Source organism: Buteo buteo, chromosome Z (assembly GCF_964188355.1).
Source record: "Buteo buteo chromosome Z, bButBut1.hap1.1, whole genome shotgun sequence".
Classification (NCBI taxonomy): domain Eukaryota; kingdom Metazoa; phylum Chordata; class Aves; order Accipitriformes; family Accipitridae; genus Buteo; species Buteo buteo.
Window position 1 is genome coordinate 10,027,706 of NC_134204.1, and position 15,422 is coordinate 10,043,127.

Sequence of the window (15,422 nt, forward strand, 5' to 3'; positions counted from 1 at the left end):
ACCATTCCACGATTCCAAGGAGGCGACGCACGGCAGACATCGTCGCTTTGATGAGGCCGAGCGCGGCCACTCTCGACGCTTCAGGCGTTCTCCACGACAAACCCTCTCGTTGCGCTGCTTGAAGACACCTTGCAGCACCAACCGGAATAGGGCAACACGGACAAGGTCCGGACACGGACCTCCACCACCACCACCACCACCACCACCACCACCACCCCACCTCCTGCGGTGACGGCACCTAGGTACGCCAAATCACCGCGCACGTGCCAGCACCCCCAGCACAGCGCCCACCAGCACAACGTTGCCTGACAAGACCACGGCTCCCAGCCCGCCACCACCGCCCGCACGCGCTTCCCCTCTTCCAAAAGCTTCCGGAAAACACGGGGCAGCCTCTCTCGCACCGGCAGAGCACGATCCTCGCTGCTGGAAGGGACCCGAGAACCTCAGCGAGTGCAACCTCCGCCTCCTCCTCCCCCCCACCAGAGATCTACAGCCAGAGCACAGCTAGCTCAGCTCCACCTCCAGAGGACTCTCGGACACCCCTCCTCTAGGGCCGCAGGCCATCCCTAACCCAAGACCCTTCGCTTACGGGGCACATTTTCCTCTTTGCGAGGAACTCCAGACACCTCTGGCGAGGAGGCACGGAAAACACGGCAAGACTCCTGCTGCGCGGGCGCACGCACGGCACCACAGCCAGCGACCCGACGCAGCAGCAAGAGCAGGAGCAAAACTCTCCCCTTTTTCCCCTTCCTTCTTCCCCAAGCCTTTCCTCCTGCCTTTCTTCCCCATTCTCACCAGATTCAAACGCACGAGCGGGGGCAGCCCCAGACACAAACACAGCCAAAGCTCAAGTGCCTACACCCAGAGCCACCCCCTCGCACGCCGACGCCACCCCCAGGCCCTCGCTCCACGAGGGGACTCCCCAGGCTCTGCCAAGTGACATCACTTCACAAGCCTTCCCAACACGAAAAGAAAAAAGAAAGACCAGCTACGACGAACACAAAGGCGAGCCGCAAGTGAAAGGAAAACAGACCACAACCAGCACCAGGGCATTACAGGCGGAAAAGACACTTGGCCAGGAAGGGAAACTTCAGCTGCAGAAAAGAGGCACCACAGCTCGCCCCGCAGGACACACGGAAACCCTAACACACCTCCCCGCCACAGCTGCCCCCAAGGGCTCTGCCCCAGCGCTTTCGCATCCACCACTCAACCACTACAGCCAACCTCCCCCCAACACACCACCAGCAAAGCACCGCCACCGCCCTCCCCACGCACGGCCACCCCACCAACGCACTTCCCCGAGACCACCACAGCCACCAGCCAAAACCGAAAACCACAGCCGGAAACTCGCTGCAGTCGGAAAGCGAGGAAGGCAAAGCCGCGGCACCGCATAAAGCCGGCCACCCGGCAGCCCCCCAAGCACAGCGCCCACCCGCACCACCACCACCACACCAAGCCTGACCAGCCTCCTGCCCAGCACCACCCACGCAGCACCCACAGCCCCACCATGCCTGCGCCCGCAACCCCACAGCCCCGCCGGCCGCACGGCGCCCCGGCGCTCCTGCTCCTCCTCCCGGCTCTCGCCACCGCCCTCGCCTGCCACCACCTGCGTCCCCGCGACGCCACCTTCCCCTGGGACAGCCTCCAGCTCCTCCAGGCCATGGCTCCCAGCCCGCCACAGCCCTGCCACCACCACCAGGCGCCCTTCTTCCCCGACGCCCTCCTCCGCACCAACCACCCACAGCAAGCCGCCGCCACCGCCCTCCGCATCCTCCAGCACCTCTTCGCCACCCTCAGCAGCCCCACCACCCCCCGACACTGGGACGCCCAGGCACGACACCACCTCCTCAACAACCTCCAGCACCACATCCACCAGCTCCAGCAGTGCCTGCCAGCCAACGCCACGCTCCTCCAAGGCCGAGGGCCCCGCAACCTCCTGCTCAACGTCAACAAATACTTCCGCCACATCCACGACTTCCTCCACACCCACAACCACAGCGCCTGCGCCTGGGACCACGTCCGCCTCGAAGCTCGCGTCTGCTTCCAACACCTCCACAACCTCACCCGCACCATCCCCAGTTAGCCCACCGACCCCCACCAACCCCCACGGCCCCGCGCCCCGCCGCCACCACCCCTTCTGCACCACCGCCCCATCCCCGCCTCTGCCCTCCCGCCTCCCCTGACCCACGGCGAGAGCCGACGCAAGAACCGCCCTCCACCCTCAGCCTCCGCCGACGGCTCCTCTCTTTAGAGACCGTCTTCTATTTATTTTCACAATGGTTTTGATCTAGCTATTTATTCACCTATTTATTCGACAGAAAAATAAAGACCTGTTGCAAAAAGCTTGCCCGTGCCTCTTGTCTCAGAAGCGCAGGAAACGAGCCGCTGGCCTGGCCTGGCCTCGACTAGGCTGCGCTGGGCTGGCCTGGCCTGGCCTGGGCTGGGGGGAAGCCGCCTCCACTCAACACCTCCTCCTCCTCCTCCAGGCCCTGCTCCAAACAGGGCTCTGCACACATCCCGGGCCCACTCTTCGCTTTGGCACCTCCCCAGGGAGGCACTTTCCTCAACCTCTTCCCAAAAACTCGGCCAGGGGCTAGCCGCCGCCATCACAATCACCTCTTCGGCCCTTGTCTCCTCAACGTCCTCCCCCTTCCACCCCGCTTTAGACCCACTCAGCAGCAGCTCCGCAGTCCTCGCTACAGGGAAGACGCGGACCTCTTGGGCCGGGTCCAGAGGAGGGCCACAAACAGCATCGGAGGGATGGAACACCTCTCCGGTGAGGACAGGCCGAGAGAGTTGGGCTTCTCCAGACAACTGGAGAAGAGGAGGCTCCGCCGAGACCTCACTGCGGCCTTTCAAGACTTAAAGGGGGCTCAGCAGAAAGATGGGGACAGACTTTTTCATGGGGCCTGTAGCGGTAGGACAAGGCGCAACGGCTCTACACTAAAAGAGGCTGGATGCGGACTAGATACAAGGAAGACGTTGCCTGCCATCGGGGCGCTGCAACACCGCAACGGCTTGCCCAGACAGGCGGTAGCTGCCCCATCCCTGCAAACATTCACGGTCCGCTTGGACGGGGCTCTGAGCAACCTCGTCGACTCGAAGACGGCCCTGCTCACTGCTGGGGGCTTCGACCAGATGGCCCTTCAAGGCCCCTCCCCACCCAAACCATTCCACGATTCCAAGGAGGCGACGCACGGCAGACATCGTCGCTTTGATGAGGCCGAGCGCGGCCACTCTCGACGCTTCAGGCGTTCTCCACGACAAACCCTCTCGTTGCGCTGCTTGAAGACACCTTGCAGCACCAACCGGAATAGGGCAACACGGACAAGGTCCGGACACGGACCTCCACCACCACCACCACCACCACCCCACCTCCTGCGGTGACGGCACCTAGGTACGCCAAATCACCGCGCACGTGCCAGCACCCCCAGCACAGCGCCCACCAGCACAACGTTGCCTGACAAGACCACGGCTCCCAGCCCGCCACCACCGCCCGCACGCGCTTCCCCTCTTCCAAAAGCTTCCGGAAAACACGGGGCAGCCTCTCTCGCACCGGCAGAGCACGATCCTCGCTGCTGGAAGGGACCCGAGAACCTCAGCGAGTGCAACCTCCGCCTCCTCCTCCCCCCCACCAGAGATCTACAGCCAGAGCACAGCTAGCTCAGCTCCACCTCCAGAGGACTCTCGGACACCCCTCCTCTAGGGCCGCAGGCCATCCCTAACCCAAGACCCTTCGCTTACGGGGCACATTTTCCTCTTTGCGAGGAACTCCAGACACCTCTGGCGAGGAGGCACGGAAAACACGGCAAGACTCCTGCTGCGCGGGCGCACGCACGGCACCACAGCCAGCGACCCGACGCAGCAGCAAGAGCAAAACTCTCCCCTTTTTCCCCTTCCTTCTTCCCCAAGCCTTTCCTCCTGCCTTTCTTCCCCATTCTCACCAGATTCAAACGCACGAGCGGGGGCAGCCCCAGACACAAACACAGCCAAAGCTCAAGTGCCTACACCCAGAGCCACCCCCTCGCACGCCGACGCCACCCCCAGGCCCTCGCTCCACGAGGGGACTCCCCAGGCTCTGCCAAGTGACATCACTTCACAAGCCTTCCCAACACGAAAAGAAAAAAGAAAGACCAGCTACGACGAACACAAAGGCGAGCCGCAAGTGAAAGGAAAACAGACCACAACCAGCACCAGGGCATTACAGGCGGAAAAGACACTTGGCCAGTGTATTGGTTTTATGTGGCAAGGTTTTGGTAGCGGGGGGGGTTACAGGGGTGGCTTCTGTAAGAAGCTGCTGGAAGCTTCCCCTGTGTTCGAGAGAGAGCGAGCCCATACCAGTCGGCTCTGAGACGGACCCGCCGCCGGCCAAGGCCGAGCCAATCAGTGATAGTGGTAACGCCTCTGTGATAACGTTTTTAAGAAGGAAAAAAGTTGGGAGAGTGAGAAACAGCCGCGGGAGAGAGGAGTGAGAACATGTAAGAGAAACAAGCCTGCGGACACCAAGGTCAGTGAAGAAGGAGGGGGAGGAGATGCTCCAGGCGCCGGAGCAGAGGTTCCCCTGCAGCCCATGGTGAAGACCCTGGTGAGGCAGGCTGTCCCCCTGCAGTCCAGGGAGGTCCACGGTGGAGCAGATCTCCACCTGCAGCCCGTGGAGGACCCCACGCCGGAGCAGGTGGGTTCCCGAAGGAGGCTGTGACCCCGTGGGAACCCCGCGCTGGAGCAGGTTCCTGGCAGGACCTGCGGATCTGCGGAGAGAGGAGCCCGTGGAGCAGGTTTTCTGGCAGGACTTGTGACCCCGTGGGGGACCCGCGCTGGAGCAGTCTGCTCCTGAAGGACTGCACACCGTGGAAAGGACCCATGCTGGAGCAGTTCGTGAAGAACTGCAGCCCGTGGGAATGGCCCACGTTGGAGAAGTTCGTGGAGGACTGACCCCGTGGGTGGGACCCCACGCTGGAGCGGGGGAAGAGTGTGATCAGCCCTCACCCTGAGGAGGTGAAGCGGCAGAAAATAACGTGTGATGACCATAAACCCCATCCCTGTCCCCCTTGTGCCGCTGGGGGGGTTTGGTGGAGAAATCCAGGAGTGAAGTTGTGCCCGGGAAGAAGGGAGGGGTGGTGGGAAGGTGTTCTGAGATTTCGTTTTATTTCTCATTACCTTACTCTGGCTGATTTGTAATAAACTGAGTTAATTTTCCCTAAGCTGAGTCTGTTTCGCCCGTGACGGTAATTAGTGAATGATCTCTCCTGTCCTTATCTCGACCCGCAAGTTTTTGTTATATTTTTCTCTCCCCTGTCCAGCTGAGGATGGGGGAGTGATAGAACGGCTCTGGTGGGCACCTGGCGTTTAGCCAGGGTCAACCCATCACAGCCAGGAAGGGAAACTTCAGCTGCAGAAAAGAGGCACCACAGCTCGCCCCGCAGGACACACGGAAACCCTAACACACCTCCCCGCCACAGCTGCCCCCAAGGGCTCTGCCCCAGCGCTTTCGCATCCACCACTCAACCACTACAGCCAACCTCCCCCCAACACACCACCAGCAAAGCACCGCCACCGCCCTCCCCACGCACGGCCACCCCACCAACGCACTTCCCCGAGACCACCACAGCCACCAGCCAAAACCGAAAACCACAGCCGGAAACTCGCTGCAGTCGGAAAGCGAGGAAGGCAAAGCCGCGGCACCGCATAAAGCCGGCCACCCGGCAGCCCCCCAAGCACAGCGCCCACCCGCACCACCACCACCACACCAAGCCTGACCAGCCTCCTGCCCAGCACCACCCACGCAGCACCCACAGCCCCACCATGCCTGCGCCCGCAACCCCACAGCCCCGCCGGCCGCACGGCGCCCCGGCGCTCCTGCTCCTCCTCCCGGCTCTCGCCACCGCCCTCGCCTGCCACCACCTGCGTCCCCGCGACGCCACCTTCCCCTGGGACAGCCTCCAGCTCCTCCAGGCCATGGCTCCCAGCCCGCCACAGCCCTGCCACCACCACCAGGCGCCCTTCTTCCCCGACGCCCTCCTCCGCACCAACCACCCACAGCAAGCCGCCGCCACCGCCCTCCGCATCCTCCAGCACCTCTTCGCCACCCTCAGCAGCCCCACCACCCCCCGACACTGGGACGCCCAGGCACGACACCACCTCCTCAACAACCTCCAGCACCACATCCACCAGCTCCAGCAGTGCCTGCCAGCCAACGCCACGCTCCTCCAAGGCCGAGGGCCCCGCAACCTCCTGCTCAACGTCAACAAATACTTCCGCCACATCCACGACTTCCTCCACACCCACAACCACAGCGCCTGCGCCTGGGACCACGTCCGCCTCGAAGCTCGCGTCTGCTTCCAACACCTCCACAACCTCACCCGCACCATCCCCAGTTAGCCCACCGACCCCCACCAACCCCCACGGCCCCGCGCCCCGCCGCCACCACCCCTTCTGCACCACCGCCCCATCCCCGCCTCTGCCCTCCCGCCTCCCCTGACCCACGGCGAGAGCCGACGCAAGAACCGCCCTCCACCCTCAGCCTCCGCCGACGGCTCCTCTCTTTAGAGACCGTCTTCTATTTATTTTCACAATGGTTTTGATCTAGCTATTTATTCACCTATTTATTCGACAGAAAAATAAAGACCTGTTGCAAAAAGCTTGCCCGTGCCTCTTGTCTCAGAAGCGCAGGAAACGAGCCGCTGGCCTGGCCTGGCCTCGACTAGGCTGCGCTGGGCTGGCCTGGCCTGGCCTGGGCTGGGGGGAAGCCGCCTCCACTCAACACCTCCTCCTCCTCCAGGCCCTGCTCCAAACAGGGCTCTGCACACATCCCGGGCCCACTCTTCGCTTTGGCACCTCCCCAGGGAGGCACTTTCCTCAACCTCTTCCCAAAAACTCGGCCAGGGGCTAGCCGCCGCCATCACAATCACCTCTTCGGCCCTTGTCTCCTCAACGTCCTCCCCCTTCCACCCCGCTTTAGACCCACTCAGCAGCAGCTCCGCAGTCCTCGCTACGGGGAAGACGCGGACCTCTTGGGCCGGGTCCAGAGGAGGGCCACAAACAGCATCGGAGGGATGGAACACCTCTCCGGTGAGGACAGGCCGAGAGAGTTGGGCTTCTCCAGACAACTGGAGAAGAGGAGGCTCCGCCGAGACCTCACTGCGGCCTTTCAAGACTTAAAGGGGGCTCAGCAGAAAGATGGGGACAGACTTTTTCATGGGGCCTGTAGCGGTAGGACAAGGCGCAACGGCTCTACACTAAAAGAGGCTGGATGCGGACTAGATACAAGGAAGACGTTGCCTGCCATCGGGGCGCTGCAACACCGCAACGGCTTGCCCAGACAGGCGGTAGCTGCCCCATCCCTGCAAACATTCACGGTCCGCTTGGACGGGGCTCTGAGCAACCTCGTCGACTCGAAGACGGCCCTGCTCACTGCTGGGGGCTTCGACCAGATGGCCCTTCAAGGCCCCTCCCCACCCAAACCATTCCACGATTCCAAGGAGGCGACGCACGGCAGACATCGTCGCTTTGATGAGGCCGAGCGCGGCCACTCTCGACGCTTCAGGCGTTCTCCACGACAAACCCTCTCGTTGCGCTGCTTGAAGACACCTTGCAGCACCAACCGGAATAGGGCAACACGGACAAGGTCCGGACACGGACCTCCACCACCACCACCACCACCACCCCACCTCCTGCGGTGACGGCACCTAGGTACGCCAAATCACCGCGCACGTGCCAGCACCCCCAGCACAGCGCCCACCAGCACAACGTTGCCTGACAAGACCACGGCTCCCAGCCCGCCACCACCGCCCGCACGCGCTTCCCCTCTTCCAAAAGCTTCCGGAAAACACGGGGCAGCCTCTCTCGCACCGGCAGAGCACGATCCTCGCTGCTGGAAGGGACCCGAGAACCTCAGCGAGTGCAACCTCCGCCTCCTCCTCCCCCCCACCAGAGATCTACAGCCAGAGCACAGCTAGCTCAGCTCCACCTCCAGAGGACTCTCGGACACCCCTCCTCTAGGGCCGCAGGCCATCCCTAACCCAAGACCCTTCGCTTACGGGGCACATTTTCCTCTTTGCGAGGAACTCCAGACACCTCTGGCGAGGAGGCACGGAAAACACGGCAAGACTCCTGCTGCGCGGGCGCACGCACGGCACCACAGCCAGCGACCCGACGCAGCAGCAAGAGCAGGAGCAAAACTCTCCCCTTTTTCCCCTTCCTTCTTCCCCAAGCCTTTCCTCCTGCCTTTCTTCCCCATTCTCACCAGATTCAAACGCACGAGCGGGGGCAGCCCCAGACACAAACACAGCCAAAGCTCAAGTGCCTACACCCAGAGCCACCCCCTCGCACGCCGACGCCACCCCCAGGCCCTCGCTCCACGAGGGGACTCCCCAGGCTCTGCCAAGTGACATCACTTCACAAGCCTTCCCAACACGAAAAGAAAAAAGAAAGACCAGCTACGACGAACACAAAGGCGAGCCGCAAGTGAAAGGAAAACAGACCACAACCAGCACCAGGGCATTACAGGCGGAAAAGACACTTGGCCAGGAAGGGAAACTTCAGCTGCAGAAAAGAGGCACCACAGCTCGCCCCGCAGGACACACGGAAACCCTAACACACCTCCCCGCCACAGCTGCCCCCAAGGGCTCTGCCCCAGCGCTTTCGCATCCACCACTCAACCACTACAGCCAACCTCCCCCCAACACACCACCAGCAAAGCACCGCCACCGCCCTCCCCACGCACGGCCACCCCACCAACGCACTTCCCCGAGACCACCACAGCCACCAGCCAAAACCGAAAACCACAGCCGGAAACTCGCTGCAGTCGGAAAGCGAGGAAGGCAAAGCCGCGGCACCGCATAAAGCCGGCCACCCGGCAGCCCCCCAAGCACAGCGCCCACCCGCACCACCACCACCACACCAAGCCTGACCAGCCTCCTGCCCAGCACCACCCACGCAGCACCCACAGCCCCACCATGCCTGCGCCCGCAACCCCACAGCCCCGCCGGCCGCACGGCGCCCCGGCGCTCCTGCTCCTCCTCCCGGCTCTCGCCACCGCCCTCGCCTGCCACCACCTGCGTCCCCGCGACGCCACCTTCCCCTGGGACAGCCTCCAGCTCCTCCAGGCCATGGCTCCCAGCCCGCCACAGCCCTGCCACCACCACCAGGCGCCCTTCTTCCCCGACGCCCTCCTCCGCACCAACCACCCACAGCAAGCCGCCGCCACCGCCCTCCGCATCCTCCAGCACCTCTTCGCCACCCTCAGCAGCCCCACCACCCCCCGACACTGGGACGCCCAGGCACGACACCACCTCCTCAACAACCTCCAGCACCACATCCACCAGCTCCAGCAGTGCCTGCCAGCCAACGCCACGCTCCTCCAAGGCCGAGGGCCCCGCAACCTCCTGCTCAACGTCAACAAATACTTCCGCCACATCCACGACTTCCTCCACACCCACAACCACAGCGCCTGCGCCTGGGACCACGTCCGCCTCGAAGCTCGCGTCTGCTTCCAACACCTCCACAACCTCACCCGCACCATCCCCAGTTAGCCCACCGACCCCCACCAACCCCCACGGCCCCGCGCCCCGCCGCCACCACCCCTTCTGCACCACCGCCCCATCCCCGCCTCTGCCCTCCCGCCTCCCCTGACCCACGGCGAGAGCCGACGCAAGAACCGCCCTCCACCCTCAGCCTCCGCCGACGGCTCCTCTCTTTAGAGACCGTCTTCTATTTATTTTCACAATGGTTTTGATCTAGCTATTTATTCACCTATTTATTCGACAGAAAAATAAAGACCTGTTGCAAAAAGCTTGCCCGTGCCTCTTGTCTCAGAAGCGCAGGAAACGAGCCGCTGGCCTGGCCTGGCCTCGACTAGGCTGCGCTGGGCTGGCCTGGCCTGGGCTGGGCTGGGGGGAAGCCGCCTCCACTCAACACCTCCTCCTCCTCCAGGCCCTGCTCCAAACAGGGCTCTGCACACATCCCGGGCCCACTCTTCGCTTTGGCACCTCCCCAGGGAGGCACTTTCCTCAACCTCTTCCCAAAAACTCGGCCAGGGGCTAGCCGCCGCCATCACAATCACCTCTTCGGCCCTTGTCTCCTCAACGTCCTCCCCCTTCCACCCCGCTTTAGACCCACTCAGCAGCAGCTCCGCAGTCCTCGCTACGGGGAAGACGCGGACCTCTTGGGCCGGGTCCAGAGGAGGGCCACAAACAGCATCGGAGGGATGGAACACCTCTCCGGTGAGGACAGGCCGAGAGAGTTGGGCTTCTCCAGACAACTGGAGAAGAGGAGGCTCCGCCGAGACCTCACTGCGGCCTTTCAAGACTTAAAGGGGGCTCAGCAGAAAGATGGGGACAGACTTTTTCATGGGGCCTGTAGCGGTAGGACAAGGCGCAACGGCTCTACACTAAAAGAGGCTGGATGCGGACTAGATACAAGGAAGACGTTGCCTGCCATCGGGGCGCTGCAACACCGCAACGGCTTGCCCAGACAGGCGGTAGCTGCCCCATCCCTGCAAACATTCACGGTCCGCTTGGACGGGGCTCTGAGCAACCTCGTCGACTCGAAGACGGCCCTGCTCACTGCTGGGGGCTTCGACCAGATGGCCCTTCAAGGCCCCTCCCCACCCAAACCATTCCACGATTCCAAGGAGGCGACGCACGGCAGACATCGTCGCTTTGATGAGGCCGAGCGCGGCCACTCTCGACGCTTCAGGCGTTCTCCACGACAAACCCTCTCGTTGCGCTTCTTGAAGACACCTTGCAGCACCAACTGGATAGGGCTGCACATAGAAGTTACGAATAGTGATATTTTCTCTTGTTCATCCTTTCTCTTGATGTTAAAGGATTTGTTTAGAAATTGTTTTCTCCATGTTTTTTACTGTATTAATTGTTGACTAAGTATTTGCCCCTGATTTTTTTTTCTCTCTGCTTTATGTTACCACATGTGAATAACGTTAGAAGTCTCAGATCCTGGCCCTTCAATGGCAAACCTCCCCAGCTAGAGATATGTTGTGGTCTAGCCTCTGCATCTCTCTGTGTCAAAGTTACATGGGAAAAAGCATTCTTGTCCAGAGAACAACAAAAAAATTGAGTGAACACATGGGAAGCACACACTGATAGAAGTCGAACCGTTATTCTAGAAAACATTTTGCCTCCAGGTACTCTAACAATATATACTGGGTTTGTGTGGTAAGGTATTGGTAGTAAGGCAGCTACAGGGATGGATTCTGTAAGAAGCTGCTAGAAATTTTCCCTGTGTCAGACAGAGCCATCACTAACTGGTTCCAGGACAGACCCGCTGCTGGCCAAGGCTGAGCCAATTAGTCATAATGGTAGTGCCTCTGTCATAATATATTTAAGGAGGGAAAAAAAAGTTGCTGTGGTACAGAAAATGCAGCTGGAGAGAGGAGTGAGAACATATAAGAGAAACAACCCTGCAGACCCCAGGGTCAGTGAAGAAGGAGGCGGACAAGGTGCTTTAAGCATTGTAGTAGATTCCCCTGCAGCCTGTCGCGAAGACCATGGTGAGGCAGGCTGTCCCCCTGCAGTCCATGGAGGTCCATGGTGGAGCAGATATCCACCTGCAGCCTGGGGAGGACCCCACGCCAGAGCAGGTGGGTGCCCGAAGGAGGCTGTGACCCCATGGGAAGCCTGTGCTGGAGGAGGCTCCTGGCAGAACCTACGGACCCGTGAAGAGATGAGCCCACACTAGAGTAGGTTTTCTGGCAGGTCTTGTGACCCCGCGGGGGACCCACCCTAGGGCATTCTGCTCCTGAAGGACTGCACCCTGTGGAAGGGACACATACTGGAGCAGTTTATGAAGAACTGCAGCGCATAGGAAGGACTCACTTTGGAGGTTTTGTGGAAGACTGTCTCCCCTAGAAGGAACCCCATGCTGGAGCAGGGGAAGATCATGAGGAGGAAGGAGCAGCAGAGAGAACGCATGATGAACTGACCACAAGGCCCATTCCCCATCCCTCTGTGCCACTGGCAGGGAGGAGGTGGAGAAAAGCAGGAGTGAAGCTGAGTCTGAGAAGAAGGGGGCTGGGGGGGGAGAGCGGCGAGGAGGGAAGGTTTATTTAAGATTTGGGTTTATTTCTCATTATCCTGCTCTGATTTGATTGGTAATAAATTAAACTAATTTTCCCAGATCGAGTCTGTTTTGCCCTTGACGGTAACTGGTGACCAATCTCTCCCTGTCCTTACCTTGACCCACAAAGCCTTTCTTTATTTTTCTCTTCCCTGTCCAGCTGAGGAGTCATAGAGGGGCTTGGTGGGCACCTGGCATCCAGCCAGGGTCAAACCACCACATCATGTCTCTCCTGGCCCCAGAACTACAAATATTTTGTCATTTTGCTGGGCTGAAAATAATCGTATTCACTTCAGTTGACAGTTCTTCCAAGCATCATGCCTTCATCGGTAGCTAAAATCTTCATTAATGCACTCAACTTTATATTTTTAATTCAGGATGTGCAGCTGGACAGGGTTTTTTCTGGGACATCCCTGTACTCACCTTTGACTCTCTGCCTCTGGCTGTCCCCAAACTCCACATGGAAGACCTGGTACTGACTTGGACATTTAATTATGGCATTCATTCAGTGATACTTCTTTTCCAATTCACTGCTCATTGGTCAATTTCTTCCCCTACAGATACACTGAATCATTTAATCCTGTGACTTTCCTGTTACATAATACCAGACTTTCCCTCCAAAATCCTTATCTTAGTTTTCTGAACACTATATTCTTTACCTTTCTGCAATCTTGGCTGAAGCTTTTTGTGAATCTGTCTGGGAGCTCAGCATCTCTCACACATCATTTACATTCTGGATCCAGATAAGGAATAAAACTTCATATACTCTCCCTCCAGCAGCCCACCTGCATTTGTTGTCGTGACAGATACGCAAAGATCTGGACCTATGAGCGCCTCCAAAACCTGTCAGATGCACCTACTGACTACCAATTTGTGTACTTGCTGTTCAACCCTACCTCGCGGTAAAAGAAAACATTCACATGCAGGTTTCAACTACATTTGACGAAATGTCATACAACAACAATTGAAAATTTCTCCACTCAGAAGCACAGAGCACACTTGCTTCTATTTACAGAATTTGCAGATGGAACAATGCACGATGCAATAGTTGCTCTATATCAATTTACACCACCTAGAGAAACTGTTTATGGATATTTAAAAAACCAGAACATAAAACATAAGGATAAGCTGTCAATCACCATTAAATGAATGAATTTGCATTGCACAAATGATCAAAACTGAAGATAACTTTTTTAAAATTAAATAAACAAAGCCATTTACTTACCATTGGCAGCCTGGATTGAAGCATCTGGAGATCATCATAACCATAAATCTGCTTAAAGACAGATAAAAATACAACATCATTGTAACACTTTTCTCTGACCAGTTTGGGGATTTAAACAGAGTTTGACCTAGGCCTAGTCTATTTTCAAGGTGTACAGCTATACATCACACTGTGCCATCATGGTGCACCGTAGCATTTAAAGGCTAGTAATGCTAAGCTTAAAATGGCTTGTCACTCTGACGTTGTTTCTCAGTGACAGTAGTCCTCTGAGGAGAGTTTGACTGTCCCATCTTCAATAGTGTTTTCACAGATGCATCATTCATCAACTTGTGAAAAATCTACAGGGCATTCAGATTTGGGAGTAACAGCAACAGCCTTCTTTGCTGCAATCATTACTTCTGAGAGTAACAGGATTTAAGATTTGATGATGAGACCACAAAGTAACCTATGGTATCCTCTTGCATTCAGTGTGATATAGAAAGGTGATTATTTAGAATAAAGTTTCTGATGCAAAAAAACAGAGAACCAAAATGTGTTGATCCTGGTCAGACATCAAAAAGCTATGTGCCAATCTTTCCAAGTATGACAGACAGGACACATGGCACATTTCAACCATTACTATAGTAAATCTATTCCAGTAATGCAAACCTGAATGAGTCCAATTTTACTCAAAGGCCCTAAAACCTGATATGACTGAAAACCATAGCAACATGCGTGTTTAGCTTCAACAGCAGCCACATAAGTCTGTACCAACAGTTCTATAGTTTACTACCAGCAGCAAACCGCCACTGAATATATTTCATATATTCTTCAGCACTTGGAACAAGAATTCTAGGTGCAACATGTGCCAACAGAAATGTCTTGGTGTAGACAGCAGCAGGTCTGGTGGGCCCATTTGCACCAAGGGTTAAGCAATTGAGGACAGGAACAATTAAATTGCTTACTGGGTAGGCAGGCAGAAGTCCTCCAGGTCCCACAATATACTGGTTATGCAACAAGGGCGGTACACCTTGGGGCAGGTTTGGGGGAGCTTTGCCTGTAGAATCAAAATACAGACACTTTAACAAGCCTTTAGAAAACAAAAGGCTTCAGCATCCAGACAAGATAGCTCACAAGCCCTGGCAGCTGCACTGTCATAGCTTGTAAAGAGCAGAACTACACAGAAGAATTTTGTGCTGGTTGATTGTGGGGAGAGATACGCTCAAAAGAGCCTGAAGAGTTTAACCATGCCTCAAGGAAGGGAAAGCACAGGCTACTTAAGACTGAAAAGAGTCCCATGAGAGAACAGTTTGATTTTGCCATTTACTTTGTCCAAGAGGATTACAAGAATTACAGAAACTTCTCCTTTCCTCAGTCCTCTCCTCAAGGTAAAATTTAGGCACTGTTCTCAATCTAAGAAAGCAAATTCCCTCCTTTCATTTTCTGCTCTTGTCAACACATTCCCCCTTACCACCAGCAATAGACTGGAAAGCACTAAATGTTGCCAGCGTACTTTTTGTGGGTGACTTACTGCAGCTGAGAATAGGAAAGAGAGTAAGATTGAAACAGCTTCAGTTGCCTCCATGAAGCAGTGCTAGGAAGCAGAAGAGTAAAAAAAATGCACTTTGGCCAATCATCAGACACTTAATTTACAAGATATGGGAATGAGAAATCCTTCTGTTTAAATCATTCACTTCCTTCCATAGGATTTCCTTTTAGCAGTTCAGGTTGATTAGAGAAGCAAAAGAGAATTCAGCATTACTTTCACTTCAGTGCAAGAAGCCTCCCCACCTTCTCTTTTGCTGTGGAATGACCCAGACATCAGAGACTTTTTTCCTTTCTGTAGATGTGGCAGTAGGGATGTGGCATATGGTAATGAGGACACTGCAGTGTATTTTGATACTGCCAAATGAATTCAAGCCACAAAGAATACTGAAATTAAAGCTAATGTGACCTCATAGCCAAGAGCTGATCACAACCTGGAATAAAAACTGGGCGAATCTCCTAGCCCAAAACTTCCACAGTCTGAACTGCCCTATTATCTATTTATAAAGTTCTTTGGGGATGGGATATCTTATATAAGTGCCACATAACACCCTAACAAATATTTCAAATATAAAATAAAGTTGCCTGGTTTTGTGTAAGA

General features: G+C 57.0%; 4 protein-coding genes across 29 annotated transcripts in view; 3 read left to right on the top strand and 1 right to left on the bottom strand.

Moving 5' to 3' along the window:
* The window catches only part of UBAP2 (ubiquitin associated protein 2), a 171,086-nt gene that overhangs the window by 78,222 nt on the left and 77,442 nt on the right, over window positions 1-15,422 (bottom strand). For 21 of the 26 annotated variants that reach the window (XM_075020123.1, XM_075020119.1, XM_075020128.1 and 18 more), the window contains 2 exons: window positions 14,242-14,333; window positions 13,298-13,348 (listed from right to left, as the gene is read on the bottom strand). In XM_075020123.1, coding sequence (XP_074876224.1) covers window positions 13,298-13,348; window positions 14,242-14,333 — 143 coding nt within the window. The remainder of the gene's footprint in view (window positions 1-13,297; window positions 13,349-14,241; window positions 14,334-15,422) is intronic. The other 5 variants (XM_075020120.1, XM_075020116.1, XM_075020114.1 and 2 more) reach the window with 1 other exon arrangement.
* Window positions 1,507-2,478, top strand: LOC142026583 (interferon-like). The gene has a single exon (XM_075019737.1). It carries the CDS (start codon window positions 1,508-1,510, stop codon window positions 2,081-2,083), a length of 576 nt encoding a protein of 191 aa, XP_074875838.1. The 5' UTR covers window position 1,507; the 3' UTR covers window positions 2,084-2,478.
* Window positions 5,802-6,735, top strand: LOC142026594 (interferon-like). The gene has a single exon (XM_075019762.1). The coding sequence runs from the start codon at window positions 5,803-5,805 to the stop codon at window positions 6,376-6,378; it is 576 nt and encodes a 191-aa protein (XP_074875863.1). The 5' UTR covers window position 5,802; the 3' UTR covers window positions 6,379-6,735.
* LOC142026614 (interferon-like) lies at window positions 8,954-9,870 on the top strand. Its single transcript, XM_075019793.1, has one exon. The coding sequence runs from the start codon at window positions 8,955-8,957 to the stop codon at window positions 9,528-9,530; it is 576 nt and encodes a 191-aa protein (XP_074875894.1). The 5' UTR covers window position 8,954; the 3' UTR covers window positions 9,531-9,870.